At 50.1% G+C, this 26955-nt stretch overlaps 1 protein-coding gene across 2 annotated transcripts; it reads right to left on the minus strand.

Moving 5' to 3' along the window:
- Positions 1 to 687: 687 nt before the first annotated feature.
- Positions 688 to 26328, minus strand: XG (Xg glycoprotein (Xg blood group)). Of its 2 annotated transcripts, XM_060003008.1 has the most exons (8): positions 26042 to 26328; positions 18186 to 18227; positions 15569 to 15592; positions 14389 to 14451; positions 11357 to 11419; positions 8946 to 8981; positions 6634 to 6750; positions 688 to 2935 (listed from the first exon to the last, which is right to left on the minus strand). In XM_060003008.1, exons 1-8 carry the CDS (start codon positions 26100 to 26102, stop codon positions 2919 to 2921), a joined length of 423 nt encoding a protein of 140 aa, XP_059858991.1. In that variant the 5' UTR covers positions 26103 to 26328; the 3' UTR covers positions 688 to 2918. The 2 variants fall into 2 exon arrangements, with proteins under 2 accessions (XP_059858991.1, XP_059858992.1); XM_060003009.1 differs by lacking the exon at positions 15569 to 15592.
- Between the last annotated feature and the right edge of the window lie 627 nt (positions 26329 to 26955).

A 26955-nucleotide genomic window follows, 5' to 3' on the forward strand; every position in this document is an offset into this window, starting at 1 on the left:
ATGACTGTCTCAGGTTAACACAGCCAGAAAAGTAACAGAGGGTTTGGATGAATGTGTCCACCTTTGGGGGAGGGTAAATCTGCTTTCGTAAGAAACCAGAGGGTGCAAAGAAAGAGTGAATTCAATAAACAAACAAAATGTTAGAAAACATTTGCTGAAGGTAGAAATGATTCTACTACAGATGATGCCTCCTTGCATTTGAAATGCGTGAGACGTTGGAGACCTTCTCGAACGCGAACCACAAGGAGTTTCGAAGAAACTGATGGATGAGCTCAGATAAAGGAGTCGTCCAAATGTCTGCAAGAAAAAGCCACCAAATCTACACTAAATTATCCGAAAGAAGATAAAAGAACAGATGCACACGCAGATCCTATGAAACGGTCTCAGAAATGAACAAGCTTCGCCGCCGTCGGGAGTAAACATCATTTGAAAGTCAGATTCTATGACGTCGGTAGAAACATATGGTCACTGAGTGAGCTGCACTCCCCCAGATACATATATGTGTGTAGAAAATGAACTATCACAGAATATCAAATTTATAGTGAATGCGCCATGGAAAGAAAGAAGAAAATCTTGCCAAGGCCACTGAAATGATCATCTGTGCGTGCGGAGTGCTGGATGCCTACGGAATCCAAGCAAAAAACGCTTCCGGAAGAAAATGTCAGAAAGAGCTTTTTTTTCCCCCAGCTTCATTGAGATAATAATTGACACGTAGCATTGCGGAAGTTTAAGGTGTACATTGTGATATATACAATATATATACAATAAAGTGTACATTGTGTATACACTGCAATAGGATTTCCACCCCAGCCTTAGCTAACACCTCCATCCTGTCACATAATTACCATTTCTTTTAGTGGTTAGAATACTTAAAGTCTACTCTCTTAAAAACTTTCACGTATAGAATACAGTATTGTTAGCTAGAGTCACCATGCTGGACATTCGATCCCCAGAACTTAAAGCCTTAAAGAGAGGCTTCCCGAGAGAGCCTTATTCACATACTTTAATTTAAACGACATTGAACACTAACCGTATCTTCCTCTTGTCATCGGGGTGACGTTTATTCCGCTGTTCTCCAACTGTATGTTTCTTTATGTGTTCATAATCCATCTTCTTCCACAGGGTACTGAGGACACCATTTCTTCCTTTGGAAGGTGACAGATGCTTCTCTGGTTCTCAAACAACTGCTGGGTCCATCGGAGCTGGTGGCGGGGCAGGGCGGGGGGGGGCGACCATCTCAGCCATAAGCCTCCAAGGCCATGCGCCCAAAGGATGCACAACGGAGTAGAAAGGGCTTTCCTGGATACATGCAAAGCTACGTAGCTTCATGACTTTTTGACCCTTTCACCGCTGTCTCATGGTTATACGTGCAAAATATAGAAAAGAGAACACAACCAACAAGGCCGATTTTTTTTTTCTCTTACATGTATTTTAAATGATGAAAAGTTGCCCATGACAGTTACAGAGAAGGGATGGAGTTACCTTTCAAAATGCTTGACTTCCATTTATGTACATCTGTGTGTAAATCTGTGTGTGTACACACACACACACTTTTGAACAAGAGTTAAATTATGTTTAGCGGGCATGTTTAGCGGGCATCCTCACTTATGGGGAAGCTTAACAAGATTTGGGAAGAGTCCTAGGACATTCATAGTAAAATAGGAAATACAGTCTTCAAATGGCTCAAATCTTTGTAAATCCAGGACGGGAAGGCATGCAATTCTGAGCCGTCTCAGCAGGATCTTTAGTTTTAAGTTCTTTTCCATTTTGGGGAAGCTCTTTCAAACGCCTTCTGCTTCCAACTTCTCTTTGCAGACCCAGCTCTCAATCCTTAAGGGTGAGCTCAAGGCATAAATATTTGGAATGTTAACGTGTCCTCTTTATGAGAGCCAGACTCTAGCGGGCTGGCTTCCTCTTTGGTTCTAATATTTAAACTCTAAAATTCTATCAGCATTCATCTCAGTTGAATCAAACTCTACTAATCTGCCCAAACCATCCTTTTCCCTCTCCCCTAAAGCATTACTAAAATAGAACCAAACAGCTAGTACGCGTTTTAGATATTTGAGGATAGAAGATCATCTCGTCCAGTAAAAAGAAAAGTATAAACCAAGGAAGGCACTGCCGTCGCGTTAAGAACTGGTACCCACGGAGGATCAAAGACCAAAAATAATACGAAAAGCCACAACATCTGCAAATCTCTATTTCTACCCCACGTTCTCCAAAAAAATGTAGAAACTGGACTATTTCACAGGAAAAAAGCACCCCATGATCACTTCCCCGAGACGGTTTCCACATCAGCGATTTTGCACTTAAATTTCCCAAATCCAGCCTCATCCTCTGCAGGTGACAATACTCTTGGGAGCTGACATAACGTTCAAATTCTGCCGTTAGTGTCGGGAATCACTCATTCCCGATTCACGGGCGGTGGTGAACAGGTCTGGATTCCTGACATAACTAAGGAACTTACGGCATCAGTCAATCTTCTCACCCCAGCTTGCTGGAAACCCAAACAGCAGTCTGTCTGCATCTTTTAGAAGCCGATGGCATTCCCGCCCAAGACCCCGGTGCTATCCTGCTGCCCCTGTGCTCTGTGACCATGTCGATGGCCTGAGGTCACACCAGGAGGTAGTTTCGGAGTTCATTCCAGAGCTGGACTCTCTGTCCGGATTCACGATGGAACCAACAGATCAAGCAGTCATTTTACAACCCAAGGTCCAGCTGTCTACCTTATGATGATCGATGTGTCTGAGGAATTAGGCATTCTTGGTTAGGTAGCACGTCTATTGCAAACAGGAGGGAAAACCCTTCAGGGCAGCTGCTTAAGCTGAGAAGGAAAGGAACGTGGCACGGGAGTGATGAGGGTGGTTCTTGTCTGGGTGGAGCCTTTATCTCAAAGCAAAGGGTGGATTTTGAAGGCCTCAGATGTTTTCTGGTTCTGTAAGGAAAGATTGGATGCAAGATGTCATAGCCAGGAAAAAAAGAAAAAAACCTCTACAGATTGATCTCAAAGCCCTGCTATCTTTTCTGCTGCTTTCTATCTGTTCAGGGTTTAGAACGTGTTAAGTGAATCGAGTAACTCTGTCTTTTGGGTGACCACTCCTAGTTGTAGAAACCCCTTTGGGGGATGCGGCCGAATTAGTCTTCATAACCTCTAAACGGGGAGTGACTATTACGTCCATCTGACGAAATAAAGGCAAAGTGTGAGGCTCACACGGTCCCCTTGAGCGCATGGACCTCTGTCGCCATGGTAGAGGCCCCCATCCCCATCACTGCCCCTACAAGACACACAAGCTCCAGGACTGGGCTGCACACAGACGCACAGGTCGTGCGTTGCTCCTAACCCCTGCAGAGCTGGCCAACGTGCGTGCCCGCCATCCTTCGGGAGAGAGTGGGCATTCCCTGGCCACATGGTGGGCATCAACACCGGACCACAGAGGGAAGGTCAAGCTGCCATATTTCTTAGACGGTTTACGGGTTTTGCACCCAGCAAGGATCGGTCCTGCACACTGTGGGAGGGGTGCCCGAATGATGTCACAGCATGTCTTGACTCTCTGAGCTCGCTAACTTTCACAGAACCGCAGCCAAGTTTGGTCCCTTCGTGGACCTGGTGAAGTTATCATTAAACGATAATTGAGGAAGCAGACAGAATTTTTTTTTTGGAGTGTACTTGCTTTATAATATGTTGTATTAGTCTCTGCTGTACAGCAAAGTAAATCAGCTGGACGTGTATTTTATCCAGTCCCGAAAAAGGCAGGAGAGAGCTTCAAGACAGGACACTGCTTTAACCAGAAAGGGCTTCCGCCTCAGATAGACGGGAAGGGTATGAACCAGAAAGAACAAAAGCTGCCCCTGCTGCAGAAATTCAAATAGGGGGAGGCGAGTGGCCGCGAAGTTGTAGCAGGTGCCAAAAAACCCAGGATATGTCGTAATACTTGAATGCAGTGTTTTTTTTAAAAAAAAATCATAATGAAAGCCCAGAAAAGCCCACCGTGAGCATAGTATCGAAACGTGAAATGAACGTGGGCTCCAGTCTTGCCTCTCTTGCCTCTCGCTGCAGTAGAACTTTACTGACATAAACAGGCAGCAAGCCAGCAGGCTGCAGTTTGCCATTTTGTTATTTTTTAAAAAAAATATGGCACTAAAATAGTATTGATCTTGGTGACTTCGCTCGTTGGGGCTCCCTCCACCCCCTTACGTTTGCGCCTGAGATGATGCCTCACTTTCCTTGCCCATTTTCAGCCCTGAGCTCCCGGGGTCACAAATGCTTACAGAGTTTGGCCGAAGATGCAAGCGAAATTAATGCACAGTGTCTCTGTAATGATAAGGCATGTTGCCCGGAAAGTAACGTTGTTCTTCATAATCTGTTTCCCCACCCGCCCCGCAAACTTTCAGGGTCCGGGGTTACGTACACCAAGGCTCGCCCCGGCCAGGGGATTGCTCAGTACCACCGACCCACCAGCAGAGGGAGGCCAAGGGTAGGTTTTGGGATTTTGAATTCGCCCAAATCCTTAAAAAAATACTCCTGGAATAGGCGCTTGTTTCTTAGCTTCCTTCCTGGAGGTGGAGGCCCCCTGGCAAAACACAGACAGATTCAGACACGGTTGGTCTCAGGACCAAACCTTGGGAGACCCCGAGTTAACATCTGAGCTGCTGTTTCTGCAATAAAGCATTCCCCTCTCCACCCACCCCCCGCCCATCTTCCCTTTAGCGATGTCTTTAGGGTTTTCACGATTCAGCAGACAGGATCTCTGCTCCCAAGGACGGCTACCCACCCGTCCTTGGGCGTGTAACTCTTCAAACCCGGAAGCCTGGACCCAAAGGTGAAGCAGAAAGTCCCAGCACGCCCCCAGCCCTGGCCCCAACCCATTTCCCTGGGGTCTATGCACCTTTCGACAGAAAGGTTTGCAATTTAGCCCTTCTGTGGTTTTCTTTTGGGAGAAGGGTCCAAACACTGCAGACTCCACCCAAATATCTTTGCCGACTCCCTTGTGATTGAAAGTTCACGGAAAACAAAAGCAAGTTACTTATGTAAGGTCTGTGGCAGTGAAACCAAATCTTACAGATGAGAAAACCTTTTCGAAAGCATCTCTCAAGTCCCCCGTGGGTCCGTAATAAAGGCCCAGCTTTAACATCCCTTCATTATGCAAGGGGGTCTACACTGGACTGTATCAGAAATAACACTACCAGCGAAGGACCCCAGAAAGTATTTCTTAATTCAAAATATGTTATCACTTATTGAGTGTGACACTTGAACACAGCTCACACAGGTGCATCGCAGGTGACTGCTTTCAACTCTATCTGCAATATTTTTTTTATTTATTTATTTTTTTTTTGCGGTACGTGGGCCTCTCACTGTGTGGCCTCTCCTGTTGCGGAGCACAGGCTCCGGACACACAGGCGCAGCGGCCATGGCTCACGGGCCCAGCCGCTCCGCGGCATGTGGGATCTTCCCGGACCGGGGCACGAACCCGTGTCCCCTGCATCGGCAGGCGGACTCTCAACCACTGCGCCACCAGGGTAGCCCCTATTTGCAATATTTTTAAACACATTGCCTTGTTAAACAAAAGCAGACACAAAACCTTTTACTCACGAAATCAAAGTATGTATTTTGCATGAACTTTTTTGATAGATTGTATTCAAAAGGATTTAGCCTTTCATTACCTAAGTTAAATTAAGTAACGTATATCTGTCAAAGAATTTTATAACATAATATAGCCAATATTCCGTAATACCTGTAAATGGAGTATAACTCTTAAAACTTGTGAAACACTATATTGTACACCTGTAACATATAATATTGTACAGCAAATATACTTCAATTAAAAAAAATGTATAACAAGAAGAGATCTTAAAAGCCATCATTTAGGTGTGGTTTCAAATCAGCTCTAAAGGCCTATGTTAAAAAAACAAAACAAAACTACTTCAAGGACTTTTTGAAAAGTAATAAATTCTAAATAAAATGAAACATTTTTCATCTTAAGAACAAATTTCCTAGATACAGATGATTCGTGGGAAGATGTGTCAGTGTGTCTATTGGACCTAAGTTGTTTTGGTTGTTATTTATTTATTTTTTTTGCGGTACGCGGGCCTCTCACTGCTGTGGCCCCTCCCGTTGCGGAGCACAGGCTCCGGACGCGCAGGCTCAGCGGCCATGGCTCACGGGCCCAGCCGCTCCGCGGCATGTGGGATCTTCCCGGACCGGGGCACGAACCCGCGTCCCCTGCATCGGCAGGCGGACTCTCAACCACTGCGCCACCAGGAAGCCCCCGGTTGTTATTTTATTAAAGTAATTTTGTAAGTGAAATATAGTCGATGTACAATATTATATTCGTTTCATGCAGGCAACAGAGCGACTCAACATTTTTATAGATTGTATTCCATTAAAGTTATTATAAAATATTGCCTCTATTCCCTATGCTGTACAACATATCCTTGTTGCTTATTTATTCTATACACAGCAGTTTGTATCTCTTAATCTCTTTGCCCCATCTTGCCCCTCCCCCCTTCCCTCTCCCCACTGGGACCCGCTAGTTTGTTCTCTGTATCTGTGAGTCTGCTTCTGTTTTGTTACATTTATTCATATACTTATCAGGCTTTACACTTAGGGAAGATAAAATTGGGAGGGAAACTTGCCGTTCGTCCTGCAACAATTCCACCTCCTGTTGTACTGGAAATAGCGGGCCGTTGCCCCCACCACGGTCACCAGCACCCCGCACAGGATAGGAGACACGATTTTTGCTATCCTGTTGCCTGCGGGAACCCAGAAAAGTAAGATGGTCTGTGAAAAACACAGCCAGCCGGAACTCCGCTGGTTGTAAATAACTCTGCAATCACATCCCCGGCCCTCCCCACCCTCCTATTCACACAAGAAGCCCGAGGAAGTGATTCTGCTTTCAGGAGAGCTTACCAACCAGTCTTACCGTACTGGGGCACCCAACAGTTTTGTGCAGAAGACAGGCTTGATATGTTTTTTCATGTATTTGTGAATTTGGATGAATCTGTAGCTTTGGGGACGTAGAATGTTCACTCATGCAAAAAAATTTTTTTTAACCAAAAAGTGCCTGATAGCCCGACCCTCAAATCACGCTGGGGCTCTGAACACAACCATAGAGCAAACATCAATGCTTTAAGGGAAGCTTAGGTATTCCTGCACAAAATCCAAGGTATGGAAGCTTGATGGGACAAAAATCAACACTTCCCCAGAAGAACAAATCGTTGCTTCCATCTAAAATAACCACCCATGTCCTACATCAGATCCAGGCAAGTGCCCGGCGTGTCGTAGGGGACAGATGAGTGGCCATGCCGTGGATGTGGCTCCCGTGATGCTTGGAAGAGCGTTACCATGGCGCCCAGGGATCTATCCCTCCCTTGTGCTGCTGTCTCACCCTGTCCCCTGCTGGACCCCGCTCTCCAGGGCTCCCCACCTCCCATGCACACCCTCTACCATGTGACTTGGTGGCATGGGAGGTGGGGGGGGGGTCCAGGTCATCATCCTCGGAATTGGGTCTTCAGCCAGTAGAACCGGCAGACATGAAGCTGTGATGCTTCTCTTTATTCTCTGGTACCGTGTCTGGCTGCCTTGTGGCCCAGCCTGGCCTGGCCTCTTGGATGGATGTGGGCTGGTTTTAGCCCAATTGCGACTCACATAATCATAATCAATGGTGGTTGTTTAAAATCACTATGTTTGGGGCTCTTTTGTTACATAGCACCGCTAACTGATACACCTCTTTCCTCTCTGCCATCCCATACAAATCAACCACGTGATATCAATGGTGACTACCAAATGGTCCTCCAGGCTGACCTCTTATCCCCATGTCCACTGTCTCTACAACATCCTCTTTAGTCTGGGAACTAAGTGGGTCTTAACACTGATCTCCCTGACCATCACTGGCCCTCTGATCCATGCGTCTCATAGGTATAAACAGGGGCAGGCTTTTTCCCATGGAGCATGTAGAAAGTGCAGACGTGCCCATGGGGTCGCCTGGCCAGTCACAAGTGTTGCCCCCTGCCCATCACACTCCACACCCTGACCCCATACACTACAGTTGTTCCCGGGGGTGTACCCAGCCCGACCTAGCACAGCACCTACCTCTCCTGTCCTGGCTGCCTCCCACCCATCCTTTAGACCCGGCCTTGGAGATGGTCCCCTCCAGGAGCATCCTTACCCACCTCCATTCTGCCCCAGGCTAGGATGAGTCCCTCTGTCCTGCCGTGGACCCCGTCAAACCACGTGTCAGACCTGGATTCTTGCCCTGAGATGCACCCCTCCTGCCCCACCTCCTGCCCACAAGGAGAGACGCATCCACGGACCTCCCCAGAAGGTCCCTACACCCAGCAAAGAGCAGCACTGAGACTCCGCATGGGGATGGGGTCTGAAGGTTGGAGAGACACCTCAACAGCTTTCTTCTTCCCAAAGCCTTGGGGTCAGCTGGGCAGATTCACTGTCACCCTCCACCCAAATGCCAGATGACCAAGAGATCGGACCCCATCCTCCCAGGGACACACAACAAAAGCCCACCATCCGGACTCCAGCCCCCATTTCTGGACCTGTGATGGGGCTGGCAGTGCCCTCTGGGGCTCTCCAAGGCTGAATGCCATGACTTCCCCTCTCCTCTCCATGTTGGCCACCGGTCAGTAGTGGTCAATGAAAGGGACGCCATTGGTGGCCCAGTGGCAGGTCCACGAACCCCAGCCCTGCTCTCGGAGCTCCGAAGCATCTTGCAGCCTGAGGACCGTCCTCGCCCTCCTTCTCTGACCCCCACAGGATGGACCCCTCCTTGAAGGACAGACATGTGTGTTCAGGAGCTTCCAGACGAGCATGGGAACAGTAGGTGCTCCCTGAACACCCTCAGGTTGAAATCATTACACGTCTACCCCACTTCATCCCACAGTGATGTGGAGAGCTCGCTCCTGGAAAGGTGGGCTGCCCCGCCCCTGTGTGTTACCTTGTGGGTTGCCGTACGAGGGGGAGCCGTCTCCACCTAGAAGGGGACAAGCACACGGTCATTCATTTATTCGGAAGAGCTGGTCGGGCTGCCTTCTGCTGCCAGCGCCATGAAATTGATAGGGACATGGCCACGAGCAGAGCAGACCAAACCTCTGCTCTCACGGAGCTGGCCTCCCAGCGGGCAGGTGGGGACAGACAGATCTAGGAAGGGGAGATGCAGGCGTTACAGCTAGGGGGGGAGCGGGACCAGTGGAGGTGGAGGGGGCGTGGCTCTCACCGGGCCGGGCCTGGACCCCAACCTGCTACTTCCACCCCTAGCCTCAAGCAAGATTTATAAAGAGGTTGCAGACAGGACACTGTGATTTTCATCAGAAATATACGTATTTGGTTTTCCTCCCTAATCCAAACACAGAGCCCCTTGGAATTTCCTAAATGATAGGAATGATAAAGGGGTCTTTTGTGAAGTGACAAAAGAGATAAAGGTGTCTTTTGTTATTCAGAACCACACCTGAGTTTATGTGAATGAGGTGACTTTTGGAAACAGGGCAACCGACCAGCGATGGGAGGGTGGGGGCTTTCAGCCTCACCCCATCCTGTGGCCAAGGAGTCCATCAGGCTCACGTGACAGAGCCTCTGCAAAAGCCCGGGAGACGGGGTTTGGAGAGCTTCCGAGTGAGTGAATTTATCTACACGGTGGAAGGCAGGGCACCCCAATTCCAGAAGCTCCTAACTTGGGACCCCCCTCGCCCTGTGTCTCTTCATCTGCCCGTTCATCTGTGTCGTTTATCATATCCTTTATGTGAAATAAAATTCAGGTTTCATGGCAGGGCAAGAAACATTTAAACCTAAGAAATTTTCTCTTCCCTTTGGCCTCCTCTCTCCACCCCTTGCTGTGCATCGTGTATCTGCCTTAGGCGTTGGTCGGACCTCCCCCATCGGCAGGAAGATCTGCTCAACCGTAAACGGCAGCATTCTCCCAGCGCCAGCAAGACGGCTCCTAACAAGGTAAGCTTCCTTCTCCATCTTGTAAGGGGCCACAGTGACGCTTAGATTGCGTAACCTGTCACTAGTACACGCTGCGAGGTCCAGCCCTCTGTCTCAAAAAACTTACAGAAGTGGGCCTTGACTTCCAAACGGGGCGGAAGAGCTCTCAGACTTTTCTGAGATGCTCTACCTGGGTGATCACCCAATAATCTGGCTCGGATACAATTTTCCATGAGATCGCGCGGCCAATAATAATTAATAATAATAATAATGATAAAAGGGTGTCTCCTGAAACATCTTGGAACAGAGAACAGCTTTGAGAACCCCTTAGGAACATCCTGCTGGACGCTGTCAGTCAAAGAGCACAGCCTTTTGGAGGCGGGGCCATTAGACCTTTCAAGTCAACCACACAGTGGAGGGTATGTGTGTCCTGATGAAGGGGTTCAGGGGTGAGCCCTCCGTCGCCGTCATGCAACTGATCTTTACAGGACCTACTGTGTGCCATGTCTGGCTTCTGGCTCTGGGGACGCATCAGTGGAGGAAAGGCAAAAATCCCTGCGTGCGTGCGTGCGTGCGTGCGTGTGTGCGTGCGTGTGTGTGTGTGTGTGTGTACTTCTCATTCTAACTCAAGGAAATAAATTAACCACAATTGCATGGCATGGCACATTACAAAGTATAACATGCTCTCCTGCTGCAGCTCAAAGGGCTGCAGAGAAAGGATCACAGTTTAGGATCTAGAGGTCAGGTCTTGGAGACAGACATGCCCCCCCCCCCAAGCTGAAACCTGCAGGGGAGAAAGGATGCTTGGACCTCTCTGAAGGCTGTCTGGCTGGGCGTAAGCAACGGTGTTTTGCACCCTAGGAATTCAACGTTCGAATAATATCTCAAGAGAATCGGAAATGGGGGAACTCCCCATCGCCCAACCAGCTGGAAATGAGGGTCCCGTAGAGCTGAGCTTTGCCCAGCACCCACCCGTCGGCACACGTGTCTGGCCAAGCCGTGGAATTCTTGCGATTCTCCCACCACCATGAGCCAGCATCCCTTCCCGAGCGGTCCTCCCCCAGGTGCCTGGATTCCCAACACGTCACTCGATCTATGGTGGGAACTCAGGCCACGTGGCCCCAAACGGCTCTTGACAAGGGAAGCAAAACTCAACGGAACACCCAAAACAGGGCAACCAAGGACACAGAGAATCCCCTTCCTCCATAGTGACGTGAGATGTCTTTGGGGCGCGTTGCATTCTTTCAGCCCCAAACAAAACAAAACAAAACGCATCCTCCGTCAACAGAGAGATTGGTAACAGCAGGTGGACTCCTTGTTAAAGAACCTCTGCGTATTTCAAACGCGCCCGAGGACAGAATTCCAAGATGGTCCATTGCATCCCTCCCAATGCTTCCAGAAGGCGTCTCAGTACTCCGGACTCACCTGCACCGTTGTCAGAGCTGCCAGGCTGGGGACGTGGCAGTGGCTTTGGCCTTGGATAGATATCTGTTGGAAAACACCAAGGTGATGTTAGGAAAAGAATGACAGCTTCCCGCAACGAACCGTTCACACAATACAGAAGGCCGAAATACAACATGACATTCCGGCTTGTTTATATTTGCTGTTTATCGCCTTCACAGAGCCTCTGGTACTCAACATCTCCAAAGCTTTAAACACCGTGTTGACCTTGGCGCCCAGAACCTCCTCCTTTGGTTCTGAAAGCAAGAAGTTCACGGATTCCTGAAAAGAATCTGGCAGACGCTGCCCCGTGAATGTTCCGATGTTTAGCGTTATCGCAAACGTCACGTTGTTTGCAAAAGCCCGTCATCAATACTAGGACAGAAGCATCTCACGTTTTTGATGACGTGTTACCCTTCCTGCTGTGCGTGTGTACGTTCCCTCACTGGAGTTAATCTTAACTTTTGTCACAAATGCCCTTAATCTGCCCTTCAAACTTCGCCCAAGCTTCCTGCCCCAGAGCCTTGGCACAAAACGCTGTCTCTGCCAGGATCTCCCATTCCACCTGCAGAGCCTTTCTTGCACAGCAGAATGTTCCAGAACACCCTGTATTCAAGGGACTGCTCACCACTGCCTTCAATGACTCACCTTTCTTCTCAAGAGACACACACAGGACCTGGGTGAGCCAGAGGGCAAGCGTGAAATTTAAGGAGAGCGTCTACTCCTGTGTTGCTGTTTCCATACTTAAGTTCTAATCAAGTTCTTTCCCCTCTTCGTTTGCTGTCTGCGTTGCGTTTGCTGCGTCCCTGTTTCTACACGTTTTATCATTTCATTATGAATCGTTCCAAACGGGTCAGGCAGAAAGTATACTCACTGAGTCTCATCAGCGTTCCAAAACCCCTTAATCAAGACGTGTTCCCCAATACACAATAAACCATCAGCAGAACTAGCTTCTAAGGGACAGTCAGGCTGATACCAAAAGCCATATAACTCGTATCAAATATAAATTCGTTATTTGGGGGTACCATTGTAAAGGCAACTCCCCACTGGGTTTTAGCAGAGCTTGAAAACAAAGGCCAGAAAGCAACCTTCCTCTCATTTGGAATGTGTCAGCTGCTGGAACCCTGAGTCACACAGGGACCCCTCCCAAGCATGAGGCTTGCTACCCACGCCCTGGGGTGGGTGAGTCACCCTGGTCCGGGTGACTCATCTTACAGGATGGCCAGCATCCAACATTCTCTGGACCCCGTAGGAGGGAAGCCCATGGGAATACGTTTAACCCGAGATCCCCAAATAGCCTGTAGCAAGAAACGCTCCCCAGGAGGGATTTCCATGGCACCTTGTAGAACAACAGCGCTCCACTGGACAATAGTTTGTTGAAAAGGCTGGGAGGGATTTTTACAAGAAAGGAATCGATGGAGCTGGGATATTAAAATTGGAGGGGAAAAAAAAAACGAAAGGGGATGAAACCGAGCAGGGCCCTGTGGAGCTCCTGGGCACAAAAGCCTTCCTGTGTCCCCCGTTTCTTGATTACAGGAAATAGGCTTCCTTCAGCCCCCATGACCTTCCCTGAGTTCCAACAGGGCAGATTCACAGTTGCCAATCAGGGAAGGGAGGGGATGCAGAGACAAGGGAGGAGCAGTGAAGACACAATAGTGCAGCCTGGGGGCAGGTCCTGGTTTCCCCTCAAGGGATACACGTGACCATACTGTTTGTCAGATACTGAAAACCCCAACAAATGGACGATGTTAACTACTTGATAAGACATTCTTCATTCCAAAGAGAAGGCCACAGTTTGATAACCTCTGAGAAGCACAGAAGCCCATCAGGAGAGCACCTGAGCCCAGGTGCTGTCTAGACTGAAGGAGTGCAGGCCCTGCAGGCACCCTGGTCCTTCTCAGCAGCCCCACCCTTTGAACCATTGCTATAAAACTCCTCACTGAATCCCACCCCAGGTAGGGACACTTTTTTTTTCTTTTTTGCGGTACACGGGCCTCTCACTGTTGTGGCCTCTCCCGTTGCGGAGCACAGGCTCCGGACGCGCAGGCCCAGCGGCCATGGCTCACGGGCCCAGCCGCTCTGCGGCATGTGGGATCCTCCCGGACCGGGGCACGAACCCGCGTCCCCTGCATCGGCAGGCAGACTCTCAACCAGTGCGCCACCAGGGAAGCCCAGGGACACAGTTATGAGGGCAGCAGCCCGCTGTGTCCCCCTTTGCCGGGCAAAGCAACGAAGCTATTCTTTTCTACTTCACCTGAAACTCTGTCTCTGAGATTCAATTTGGCACCGCTGTACAGAAGCCAAGTTTCGGTATCAAGAATGACAAAGTAGTGACGTAAGCGTCCATTAACGAACGCAGTTAGTGGCCTGGGCTGCTTTGCAATTAGGTAACACCTTCGTAGAACCTTACGTCTTACTTTTCATGACATCTCCCTCACCATGGCCATCACCACCGCCGAGGAGATGAATTTCCACCCATCCCAAGGCCACACCAAGCTTCCAGGAAGCTTCCGCAAGCTCTCAACTTGGCCAGTGTCACTGGTCACCTCTGCCTGGTCAGCTTTTAGGTCTTTAGGGTTTTTGAATTGCTGAGGACTTTATGGGCTATTGGCTAATATTACCCCCCTCCCGACCCCCCCCCCCTTTTTTTTAAAGTGATCTATAGGCGCAGTGTCTGCCAAGCTTTTAAAACAAAGGAGAAACTGAAGATAAATGACCTAAAACGCACAGTGCAAGGGAACTTATTAGGAACCACGGAAACAGCTAGAAGAAGACTCGTCCTCCAGCCTGATTAAAATTGCAGCACAGTAATGCACGACGTCCCCAAATGCTCAGTATTCTCCAAGTGTCTGAGCAACGAGGAAATAAAATGATGCAAACTGCTCCCCCCCCCGCCCCCATAAAAGCTGACTTGGTTCTTACTTCAGAAGCAGTCAGATGAAAACTCATAGTTAAAAGGAAAAAAAAAAAGAGGCACCTTTCATCAAACTTGCTTTGAAATGAACGAACTTTCTTACTTCCACTGTTGTCGGGATTTCCGGGCTGTGGCTGGTGGGGAGGCGTGGGCTTTGGGTAGATATCTGTGGGGAAGACAACACTGCATGTTTAGAAGAGGAGAATGTCCTTCCGTCAGTAGCAGCCTATAAAATAAGAACTAGATCTTGTATTTGATTCACAGTTGCTGCTCACAGATCACCATCGAGCCGCTAAAAATCATTTAGCCGCTAGAAGGAAAACCTCGGAACGTAGAACTTAAAGAAAAAACTGCATACACACAGTTACAAAAGGAACTGTTTAGCCTTTACATTGTACGCAAAAAAAAAAAAACAACCAAAAAACCCAAAAAACTGTTCATGCCTTGAAGATTATTTTGTGCGACATTTGCTACGTGATGCCACTTCCCTCCGGTATCTGCCCCCAGCTCTTCAGGCAAACATTTACTTTCACTTCGTTTAACAGCATATAACCGACTTAAAAGTGCTTTAAGCCCTGTCTTTTAACAGTCACTAAATCATTTTACATCTACAGTAATTAACGTTACGTTATTCCTACTATTTTTTTTTTTTCCTTTCTTTTCTTTTTTCAAATTTCTGGACCTCTACTTAGTTAATCAAGTTTGCTTTATTCTTCATTCAATCAAGTTTATTTTATTCTCCATTTAATCAAGCTGATTCTTCATTTGTCTCTATTTAGTTAATCAAGTTTGTTCTTCATTCAATCAACTTTATCCTTCTTTTCATCAACTTTATTCTCAATTTTTCTCTCCTGGACTAACGTAGGAATTATACACGATCAACCTAAGTGTGCGTGTTTCTGTTGAAATCCTTGTTTTCAGTTCATTTGGGTCTATACCCAGGAGTAGAACTGTTGCGTCATAGGGAAATTCTATACGTAGCTTTCTGAGCAGTTGCCAGACTGTTTTCCGCTGAGGCTGCACCGTTGTCTATCCCCACCAGCAACGCACGAAGGCTCCAATGTCTCCACACCCTCAGCGACACTTGGTATCGCCATATTTTGATTCTAGCAGTCCTAGTAGGAATGATGTCTCACTGTGATTTTGATTTCTAGTTCCCCAAGGACTAGGCTTTGCTTTAAACACCTGCCCCTCTTTCACACACTCCACGTCCCTAGAAACACCTTCCAAAACCTCATCTCAGGGGCGCAGCCTCATTTCTGTGCAGCCAGGTAGTCCCTCACCTGAGCTCGGCTTCTTGGTGGGCTCTGTGGACAGAGAGGACATACATTCAGTATGCTTCGAGGATTTACGTGCAGCTCCAAGAAAGAATCGTTAATGCCCTAATAAACAATGAGAATTTCAAGGCGCTAACACAGACATGATATGAACACAAATTCCACTCTGTATTCGGGGCGGGGGGAGAACAAAAGCATCTTTAAAACCCACGCCCACCAGTCTCCACGGGAGCTATGCAGAGGTCCCGCTGGGGGAGCAAAGCTTTCCTGGGGTGGTCGGCTAAGCTCCTTAGGAAGTAAGTTTCATCTGAGCCTTGCAGGAGGTGAGGTAGCGAGATTTGGGACGCCAGCAGGAGGACCGACTGAGCAAAGAGCCTCCAGGGCAGGGGGCGCAGAGCTGGTGCCCCACAAACGTGCCTGCGGAGCAGAGGTAGGGCGGCTGAAGGCAGATCTGGAGAGAAGCTTCCCCCGGTTCCAGGACGATGCTTCTCTCACTTTCTTGAACGTGTTTCTTCACGTGACGAAAGTTTGCGGAGTGCCTGTTGTTGCCGGGGGTGTGTAAACGCGGTGGTCCACAGCTTCCCAGGTGGTTTCGGTTCCCTGAGGTCAGCACTCATGGACGGGGCATCAAGTGCAGCGTACCTGTCTGCCAGGCTCAGTGAGTCTGGGGGGTGCAGTGTGGGTGGGCAGACAGGGGCAGGAGGAAGAGGTTGGGAGAAGGTGCTCCGAGGGGTGGCCCCTGACAAGGGTGAGGGAGGTTGGAACTGCCGGGTGCACAGTGGACAGGGTCCTTCCTCTCTGCAGAGAGCCCTCTCTCACTGAGCATCGTGGGTTCAAGGTCCATCCACGCGGTAGCCTGGGTCAGAGCTTCACGCCTTTTCATCGCTGAGTCACATTCCACTGTGTGCCTGGACCCCAGGCTCTTTCTCCATCCATCCGTCCATGGACACGTGGGTGGCTTCTGCCTTCTGGCGATGATGAGTTACGCCGCTGTAAACACGTATGCGTCTGAGTCTCTTCTTTCAATCCTTCCCTTTCTTCCTAGGAGGGGAATTGCCAGTTCACAGGTTGATGACGTTTTTGAATCGATAAAATGCCTCCGATGATTCTGCACCACAGTCCTCAGCTGCGTGTGCCCTACCCTGGGCGTGCTCCGTCTTTATCCATCCCAGACCCTGTGCCAACCACCCAGGCTGAATGTGGGGCGGTACCTCCCAATGCCCCGCAGTGTGGCTGCAACCACTGGCCCTCCTATAACCCTGAGCTCGCAGCCGGTCCACTCTGGGAAGGACTGAGCCCTTCACCCTTGCAGTCAGACGGGGGAAGCAGCGTGTCAGCTTTGACCTGCATCACTACGCTTCTCTGGTGCTCTGACAAGAATCTCACATCTGCTCTGTCACGGTTACCACTAGCAAAAGCCTCAGTTAGTGGGGAAAACTGGGGAGGGAGCAGGTCTTGCCTCCATTATTTTGTTCTTTCTATTTCTTACATGTCTGCAATTTTTCTGATTACAAAATAATACGTAGTAAAAATTCCAACATATCAGAAATGTAAAAACTTAGATAATGAATATCTTTCAAAATGCCATTCTCTACGGAAGAAATTTTGTTAAAATTCTATGATTCCTAAGGTGTGTTTTCATTTTAAAAAGCAGCTCCTTTGAGAGTACAGAAGTGCTGAGTGTCGCTCCCCGGCTCATAAGTGGAGAAGTGGTGACAGGCCGCTATTGGAGGCCACCCTGTCCCCTCGTTCTCAAGCTTCTTTTTTTTGTGTGTGGTACGCGGGCCTCGCACTGCTGTGGCCTCTCCCGTTGCGGAGCACAGGCTCCGGACGCGCAGGCTCAGCGGCCATGGCTCACGGGCCCAGCCGCTCCGCGGCATGTGGGATCTTCCCGGACCAGGGCACGAACCCCTGTCCCCTGCATCGGCAGGCGGACTCTCAACCACTGCGCCATCAGGGAAGCCCTGGTTGTCATCCTTTTTTAAGTTGAGTGGGTCTGGTGACCACGTCCTTTCTTTACTTCTTGGAAAATCCACCGTAATTGATGTGCGATCAGGGACCGGGGGTTCTCCTGAGGACAGGAGAAGCTGATTTTTCCGAGTAGACAAGCACTGATGTGTCTTCCCACTGTGCCTGCAGGTCACGACCTTTCCTTCCTCCCCAAGCCCCCAGGTCTGAATGCTCCTGCCACCCAGCTTGACTGTGGGCCTTAATCCAGACCTTCCTCCCGGGCCCAGGAGATGTACAGTCAGCCTTTCTGCTGGCAAGAAGGTCCAGCTGACCTCAAGAGTAGCGGCCACACACAGGTGGGGTGTAGGGGGGGGGGGTCTTCCAAGTCGTAGATGCCCCGCGAGTAGAGGTGAACCACATTTAAGAGAAGGAAAACCCTCCAGGGTATGCGCGGACCCCTGGCTTGGGGAGCCCAGACCTACCAAGACAGAAGACCGAGCCCCACAGCTAAGGCCGGATGTGAAGGTCCATCTCCCGGGGCTTGTGTCTTTGGTGAAAAACAGAGCTCTCACTGCCTGGAATTCGGAATCCCCGCCACCCCCAGCCCCGAGGCAGCACAGAGCTGACACAGGCTGCGAAGCACAGCATCTCCTAGAGGAAGACAGGCACTTACCGGGGTCATCGAGAGCGTCAGCCAAATCAAAGTCACCTTGACCTGTGGGGAGACAGGGCGCTAGGTCACACCGCGACGGGACCGTCGGGGCCCCCTGACACCTGTCTCCACCCCCTTGGCCCCACCTGCCCAGACATCCCCCCGGTGCAAAGGTCAAGCCCAGCACCCACCGTGAGGTCAGCGGAAGACCAAAGTCCCCCCCTCTCTCTCCACGTCCCCTGTGGTGTGTTTGTCAAGCCAACATCGTGGCTCTCCTGGCAGGCTGCGCCCCTCACCAAAGACGCCTCCGAAGGAAGATGACGGCACCCCGTCTTTTTTATTTTATTATTATTGAAGTATAGTTAAGCTACAATATAGTGTTAGTTTCTGCTGTACGCGAAAGTGATTCAGTTATACATATATATATGTTTTCAGATTCTTTTCCCTTACAGGTTATTACAAGATATTGAATGCAGTTCCCTGTGCTGTACAGTTAGGTCCTTGCTAATTATCTATTTTATATACAATAGTTGACATCTGCTAATTCCAAACTCCTAATTTATTCTCCCCCCCCCCACCGCTTTCCCCTTTGGTAACCATAGGTTTGTTTGCTATGTCTGTGAGTCTGTTTCTGTTGTGTAAATAAGTTCATTTGTATTATTTTTTACATTCCACGTATAAGTGATACCGTATGGTATTTGTCTTTCTCTGTCTGACTTATTTCACTTAGTATGATCATTTCTAGATCCATCCATGTTGCTGCCAATGGCATCCCCATCTTTTTTTTTAATTAAAAATAATGTTTTTAGGGGCTTCCCTGGTGGCGCAGTGGTTGAGAGTCCGCCTGCCGATGCAGGGGACACGGGTTCGTGCCCCGGTCCGGGGGGATCCCACATGCCGCAGAGCGGCTGGGCCCGTGAGCCATGGCCGCTGGGCCTGCGTGTCCAGAGCCTGTGCTCTGCAACGGGAGAGGCCACAACAGTGAGAGGCCCACGTACCGCAAAAAAAAAAGGAAAAAAAAATTTTTTTTTTTATTATTTTTTTTGGCTGTGCCGGGTCTTTGTTTTTGCGTGCGGACTTTTCTCTAGCTGCAGCGAGCGGGGGCTACTCTTTGCTGCGGTGCGTGGGCTTCTCATTGCAGTGGCTTCTCTTGTTGCGGAGCATGGGCTCTAGGCACGCGGGCTCAGTAGTTGTGGCACGTGGGCTCAGTAGTTGTGTCTCGCGGGCTCTGGAGCGCAGGCTCAGTAGTTGTGGCGCACGGGCTTCGTTGCTCCGCGGCATGTGGGACCTTCCCGGACCAGGGCTCGAACCCGTGTCCCCTGCATTGGCAGGCAGATTCTTAACCACTGCACCACCAGGGAAGTTCCTGGTATCCCCGTCTTAAACAGGAGGGAGATGCTCCTAGAATCTCAGCTGCCTCGAGCAAAACACATAGACGTCTTGGAAAGCCAAAGAACCCGTGTATTCTGCAAACATTTACGAACAGCGACTCTGATCGAGGCACACCGTCACCCAATGGGGACGGGACCTTCCATGACACTAGCCCTGCTTCCTGGTTCTTTAGGGGAGAGGGACCCGTGAATATCCCTAAAGGTGGGGACAGGGTGTAGCGGGGACCACAAGGCTGCGGGGGCAATTGCACGTCTTGTGTGAGCCGACCTGGAGGTCTGCCTGGAGGAGGTGACACGTGAGCTGTGTGGAAGATAGTGGTTTACGCACCGGGAGACACTCTGGCCCCAGTTTACACCTCAGGGGATGCCTTCAGGAAATGCGGTACAGTGGCGGCTCTGTGGCTGGAACTGTGGATATCTTCCTTTATGGCTAAGACAGAATGCATCTTGGACTGAGGCCCAGAATCGCGCTGCCCTCGCCTCTCCATGACACCCCCGCAAGCATTTCCCAAACATTTCAACCCCGGCTCCCTCTCAGTGTTCAGGGGCCCAGATATTTTGTTGGCGTGCGAGTTTCAGACTTGCTAAAAATACTATGAGGAAGTCTAGGGTCTGGAGAGAAGCGGAGGCTGGATTTCAGTTTTCTTACAAGCTCAACTCGGAGAAACTTGGGTGGATAACAAGTGAGTCGGGGGGACTGGCACCGACTGCTCACGGGTACGGGGCTCCTTATGGGGGTGATAAGAACATTCTGGCATTCGATGGTGGTGATGGTCGCACAACATTGTGAACATGCTGAACAAAAATGTCTGCACTATTCACTTTCAAAGCGTTCACAGGGTGACTCTGATGCATGTGAATTTTATCTCAAAAAAACACACAAAACCTTTTTAACGAGCTGAGTGTTCCTTTCCTGCCAGTTTAAGGGCTTCTTCCCACACACATCCCACCCATCACTTTCGCCGCCTCTAAAACTAGGGAAGCCCAATCAGAAAACCTCTGAGCTTCTGACCAACTTGTATCTCATCTTTGGCTGATAAAAAACAGCTTTTGAAAAGAGCTCTGTTGAGACAGAATCCACAGATTATACAATTCAATATAATTGAAACTGGACGGCAGAGGAGCTGAGGTCAGAGGGCATCCGCCGGCAGCCTCACGGTCCGGACTGGAGGCCGGGGCTCAGTGCGTTTAGAGGCCAAACCCCGGAGAGCCGTCTCTAACACAGGGAGGTCCCGCATCTGTCCTCAGCGCCCCTCTCTTTGGCCAGGGTCTGTTGTCCCTCCAGCTTCTGCCAGGTCCTCTTTTGGGGACAAGCTGGCCACTCTCTGCTCTGGGTCATTGTGCAGGGTCTGGGTGACAGGAATCAGGGTCAGCCTTGGGGACTCTGAAGACACATCCCTTCCAGGGCTGCCAGTGGGGCTGTGGCTGACCCTCCCTCCAGTTTGAAAGGACAGATACCGGTGCAGGGCCCCCAGTGCCCCTCAGCTACAAGGGCAGCTCCGGAATTTGCATTCTAATCGCCAGTTGGCAGTTTACAGGTAACTCTCACCGGGCTCTTCCCAGGAGTTCCAGGCGTCCCGTGAAGAAGCACCTACACAGTGTCCTCCAACCTGAGATGATCAAAGCCTCTGTTATCTGTCTCCTCCCGGCCTCTCCCGAATCCATCGCACAACCAACGGGGCTGGGCGGGAGCTGGCTGTTTTCCAAAAGGGCCTTGGGTCGTCTCTGGGGACGTGGTAGCCTTGCTGCTGGCCTTCTCACGGCCGGAAGCCAGGGAGCGCCGTCCGGGGCTCTGAGAACAGCCAAGTCCCTCCGCCCTGCCCTAACCCCATTCTGTGTCCCCTTCTCTTTCCAGCAGCCTCCTTCCGTGTGGAGATGCTTCTGACGAGGAGAGGTCGTGGAGGAAGCTGTCCCTAGCTGTGGCGCTACGGGGAGGCCCGTGGGCATGACTCATGCACAGAGCCGGCGGACCGCACCCAGTATGAGGCGCTCCCCTACCCTGGGCTTGGCGACGATCCAGTCCCGCAGGCCAGAGGTTTAGCCCCAGAGGGGCTGCAGCCCAGACCCTCCCCACGTGCTTCAAATCGTAGCCCCACCGGGTGCAGCCCTGCCAGGGACCTCACTCAGGTGGACGCTGCTGATTCAGAGGTTCAACCTCGGTGGAGCTGGGGGGCAGGGGGCATGCAGCTCCCCAGGGCAACTACTTCCACTAGCTTTTTTTTTTCAATCGGAGCCTAAGACGGGGCCGGGAACATAAGACGTGTTTCTGATCTGCTTAGTTTAGCTGGCTCGGCCGTTGCTAATCGATCCCACATGTTCTGGGCTCTGTAAACCCCGAGGGGAAAGGAGCCGCGTGGGGTCTGCGATCATAAGGCTGGTCACCCATTGCTGACGTCCTGGAGATGGGCGTTGAAAAGGACTCATGCTGCCGGGCGGGAGGTCTTAGCGCCATACCCAAGAACCCCTACCCTCCAAAAACAAAGCTAGTTAGGAGGGATTTTGAGACGAAACCACCTGAGTGGCACTTGGAGGAATTCTCTCCCTATCTCTAGTAACCCATCCCCTCCCTCCCCAGTCAAATTCTACCCCATCAAGATTCTAAGATGCTTTGTATCAGAGTTTGCTTCCCTGAACTTCTCAAACCCACAAGCCTACAGGACAAAGGGAATTTTTGCAAAGGGCAGAGCTGTTGGAATAATCATGACACGGCGCTGAGGAGGACACCACGCACTAGAAAAAACCCACCACGCCTCCACAGCGGAGGCGACCACGATAGAGGCACATGTCCCAGTTCCCACTAACTAAGCCCTGAATTATTCCCTCTGAAGGAGAAAAGCAGCCCCAGGCTAGCTCTGAGAAGAGGGGGGAAAACTGATGACTATCTAAAGCCCTGTCACCAATGACAGCCGCTAGCAGAGCATTTATAGGTGCTGAATTTAATTACCTTTGAGTGGGTCCATCAGGGGACAAGAATCCCACCCCCCACAGGCAGGCAGGATCTTAGATTTTATTATTCCGGCCAGTGTCGGGAACGGCTGCCCTTCAAGACAATTGCTTTCCATTCCTTTACATAGGAATTTACCGGCTTCATCTGAAGCCTGGGTTAATTGAAGCCAGTCCTTCCGGAACCAGCGGTCACAGGTTAAGCCACTTTGCACGCCATAAATGGGTAGGACGTTCTTGTCCTTGAGGGATTTCACCCAGCTGAAGCAGGACTCCCAGGGAACAAAGCCCGACTTCCTTCAGGCAAATTTAAGGTGCCCCTTTTGACTCTGGCTCCATTGTCTTTAAAAATACTATATACTTCAGGGGACTTCCCTGGTGGTCCAGTGGTAAAGAATCCGCCTTCCAGTGCAGGGGACGTGGGTTCGATCCCTGGCCTGGCACCTAAGATCCCAGTGCCGCGAGGCAGCTAAGCCCACGCGCTGCAACTACCGAGCCCGCACGCCTCAGCTAGAGCCTGCGTGCCGCAAACGACGGAGCCTGTGCTCTAGGGCCCTCGAGCCACAACTACTGAAGCCTGCGCGCCTACAGCCCGTGCTCTGCAGGAAGAGAAGCCACCGCAAAGAGAAGCCCGTGCACCGCAATGAAGAGCAGCCCCCACTCGCCTCAACTAGGGAAAAGCCCGCACGCAGCAACAAAGACCCAACGCAGCCAAAACTAAATAAATAAAATAAATTTATAAAAATTAAAAATAATAAAAATAATAAAGTCTACGGGAGGAAGTGCGTGGGTTATATGCAAATATGACATTATTTTATAGAAGGGACTTGAGCAACCATGGATTTTGGTGTCCCAGGGGGTCCTGGAACTAATCCCCCTCAAATACCAAGGGATGCCGGTACTTTTTTAGTCTGTAGGTAGAAAAGGAGCTCTGTTTAAGCACACACACATGTTTAGTCTTGTCTGAGAAGAGAAGAAGATACAATACATGTAGAAGGGGATTTCAGAGCCACTGTATAATATAGATACAGGAAAATGGTAATGTATACCCAGGATACAATAGATATACAGGAAAAAAGGGAATATAAGGAAATATATATATATGTATATATATATATATACAAAATCTAGAGTTATACCTGTATTATAGCTAGCTAGCTAGATGATAGTTGATAGATGTTAGATAGTTAGTTGATAGATAGATGACAGGTAGATAGATAGTTGATAGATATTAGATAGTTGATAGATAGATACATAGACAGAAGATAGATAGGTAGGTAGATAGATAGGTAGGTAGGTAGATAGATAGATTTTTTTCTCAACAAACCAAACACGACAAGCAGCCCCTGGAGTTTCCATCTCTGCTTCTATCAGCTTTTCGAAGACCTGTCTTGGTCTCATGGTCCTTCAAGTGCATCCAGGTTTGATAGCGAAAGGTAATTCAATACACTGGAAATCTGCCACCACCGAATTGTAAACCCCTCTGCCTCAGGACTGTAATCAAATTCTTCTTTTATTTTATACACACAGTTTAGTCGTTCTAAGAACGGTTAAGTGACGTTCACCATAGCGATAGTCTGCTCTTCCGGAGCCTTGGTAACAAGCAGCTTGACAGCCTTGCAGGAAGTGTTTGGGGACCCCGTGAACTCGCTCACGCCGACAGCTGCTGGTGGTTTGGGGTGTGAGGGGTGGTCCATGCATTTAACAAACTACCCAGGACTCGGGCCAGCTGCACAACATCTTCACACCGACACACCCTGATCCAGACCTCACTACCTTTCCCGTCCCTCCTCGCACCTCTCCTGCCTGTGCATGTTCCCAGCAATGGGACCTCAGACAAATGATGGAACACCTCTGTGCCTCCGTGTACCCATCTATAAGAGGGCATCAAAAAAAAGGGCATCAAGGGACTCCCCTGGCAGTCCAGTGGTTAAGACTCTGCGCTTCCAAAGCAGGGATGCAGGGGACACGGGTTCAATCCCTGGTCAGGGAACTAAGATCCCACATGCCGTGCGGCATGGCCAAAAATAAAATAAAATAATACCATCTTTAAAAAGAAAAAAAAAAAGTTCCGTGTTAGATCAGAAAAGGAAACATATTTAAAAAGAAAGAAAGAAAAAGTGCACCAAGCCGGGCAGCCCCAGCCCAAGGCTGTGTGAGAATGAACTCGATTAACAGCCGCAGAGCCCGTCGCAAGTCACGCCCTCATCAAAAGAACGTAACCTGGGCATCCTCGGGAGCACTCAGCTAACGTCAGCCAGGGCCGGCTCCTGCATTGTTTTCTCTTCTGAAGAACAGCGGTTAAATCCACAACACGTTTCCCCAGCACATACGTGATGCGCTGAAGGAATCTGACATCCCATTATCCCCAAAGGAGCAACCCGACCGTGCCTGGGAGGAGGCGGAGCTGCCTGAGCCCGCAGGTGAACCCACAGTTCCTACCATGTGCACAGCAGCAGGAATAAACGCTCAGACAGGTTTTGCTGGCTCGGCTTCTGGGCGGGTCTGTGTAGAATCAGAGCTCTGCTCTCTTGCTCTTCTCAGCCCTGGTGTCAGTTCAGGGACTAACGTCTCCCTGCAAACAGAAGCGCCTGGACTGCGTTTCTGCGTGACCCACGTGCCGGGGGGCACGATGTGCAGACAGCAAGGACTCCCGGAAGGGTCTCGGGGAAGATCCTGGGCTCTGGGTGCCAGGATGTCTCACAAAACCACATCTGCCCCTCAACAACCATCCTCAAACGGGATAAACAGGAAATGTCACAAGACTGCCCGCCCAATGAAATCCTTTCAATTCCGAACCTACAACACTTCTCACTCTTAAATCCTGCCTGGGCCTCCACCTCCTAAAGTTCAAATGAGGACCAAAGGAGCTTATCCAATTGCGGTTAAATCCTACACGTCATGGGTAAATTATAGTTCCCAAACTAGGTCCCTCCCCACCTCTGCTCCCCGACAAACCAAAATCCTGGCATCACCAGAAGAACCTGTATTGAAGTTTGGGGCGTAAACAATTCAGATGCTTTTCATTTGCCAACAGGAGGGGTGACATTGGTGAGAAATGTCTAAACACCTGAACGGAGGCTGCCCTTCCAGCAAACCCAATCTTGGGTGATCAGTCCCACAGAACCAAGCTGGGTCTCAGCTCCATTGTCCCCATCCAGAAACGCAGCCCTGATTATTTTAAATCGAAAACAAGGAATTGAAAAATCCCAACACGCCCCAGGAACACGGGTCACTTTTTTCCGTGTGTGACACACAGAGATCAAAAGCAGACCACAAAAACAGTGCGCGTCTAAGTACTGAGTCCACACCCTACACTTCTGGATCCAATTCCCAGACCCCGAATTGGAACCCGGCCCCTTTTTCTCCCCTCAAAGCCATCATACTTGGTCTGTTTTTTTGTTTTTCTACTATCTGGCACCTTCGAGCCATTTCCTGAGTGGAAGTGGTTTGGGGCGGAGTTTTTTTTTTTTTTTTTTTTTTAAAGCAGCCAGATAGAAATGCACACCCACGCGGCTCTCCCCAGAGCAAACCCTCCCTTACCTCGGACGTGCATCAGAGAACACAGGAACGTGAGGTAGAAAAGGCCCCACCAGGGCTCCATCCTCGGTTTCCGTTCAGGTGAACCTTCAGGGCGCGCGCTGGGCGATCCGGCCACCCCACCCTCGCTGGACGGATGTGCTGACTTCTGCTTCCCAGTTGGCAAGGGAAACAGGCAATGTCTCCAAGCAGAAAGGATGAACCAAACTGGAGTGCCTCTGCCGGAATCCGAAGGGCTGGGCGTTCCGTCCCAAACGGCACGGGCCGGAGCCCGCGAGGCGCGTGCCCGTATATGCTGAAGGGCGTCCCGGGGAGCCCGCCTCCCTGCGCTACGCTGCCAACCAGCCTCAGGATGCTGGGGAAACAGGTGGCTGCCCCGCACCAATGGGTGTCCTGGGTCTGCTTCCCGCGGGCATGGGAGATGCACCAGCATCAAAGGCGCCAACCCTGGGTGCAGGCAGGACACTCCCTGCCCGGGGTCCTTCCCCTGAACCCTCCTGCAGGGCGACGCCAACGCCAGACCCAGCAGAGCGCCAAGGCAACGATCAGAGTCTAGACTCACGTTTAATCTCTGCTTCTACGACTTGAAGACCCCGTACCTTTAGAGTCGCGCTGCATCCGTGGACCTCAGTTTCTTTGTAGGTGGCCAGGACAGTCAGTGTGGCTGCGGATGCTGGGGCCAGAGAAGCGAATTTCACCTGGCCCTCTCTCCGCGTTTTCCACCTGAGCTGTGTAAGAGTGGTTGGATAGAGGCTTCTAGAAAATAACCCCTCTGTGTGGAGGGAAGCATTTTGTTTCCAATTGCATACACCTGAGTTACACCTTTCAGATAGAAATTATATTATATGCGATATATATATTATTTATATATAAATGTATACATTTTACATACATCTCAGTATGTATATTATAGTACA

The sequence above is a fragment of the Delphinus delphis genome, chromosome X, assembly GCF_949987515.2.
Source record: "Delphinus delphis chromosome X, mDelDel1.2, whole genome shotgun sequence".
NCBI lineage: Eukaryota > Metazoa > Chordata > Mammalia > Artiodactyla > Delphinidae > Delphinus > Delphinus delphis.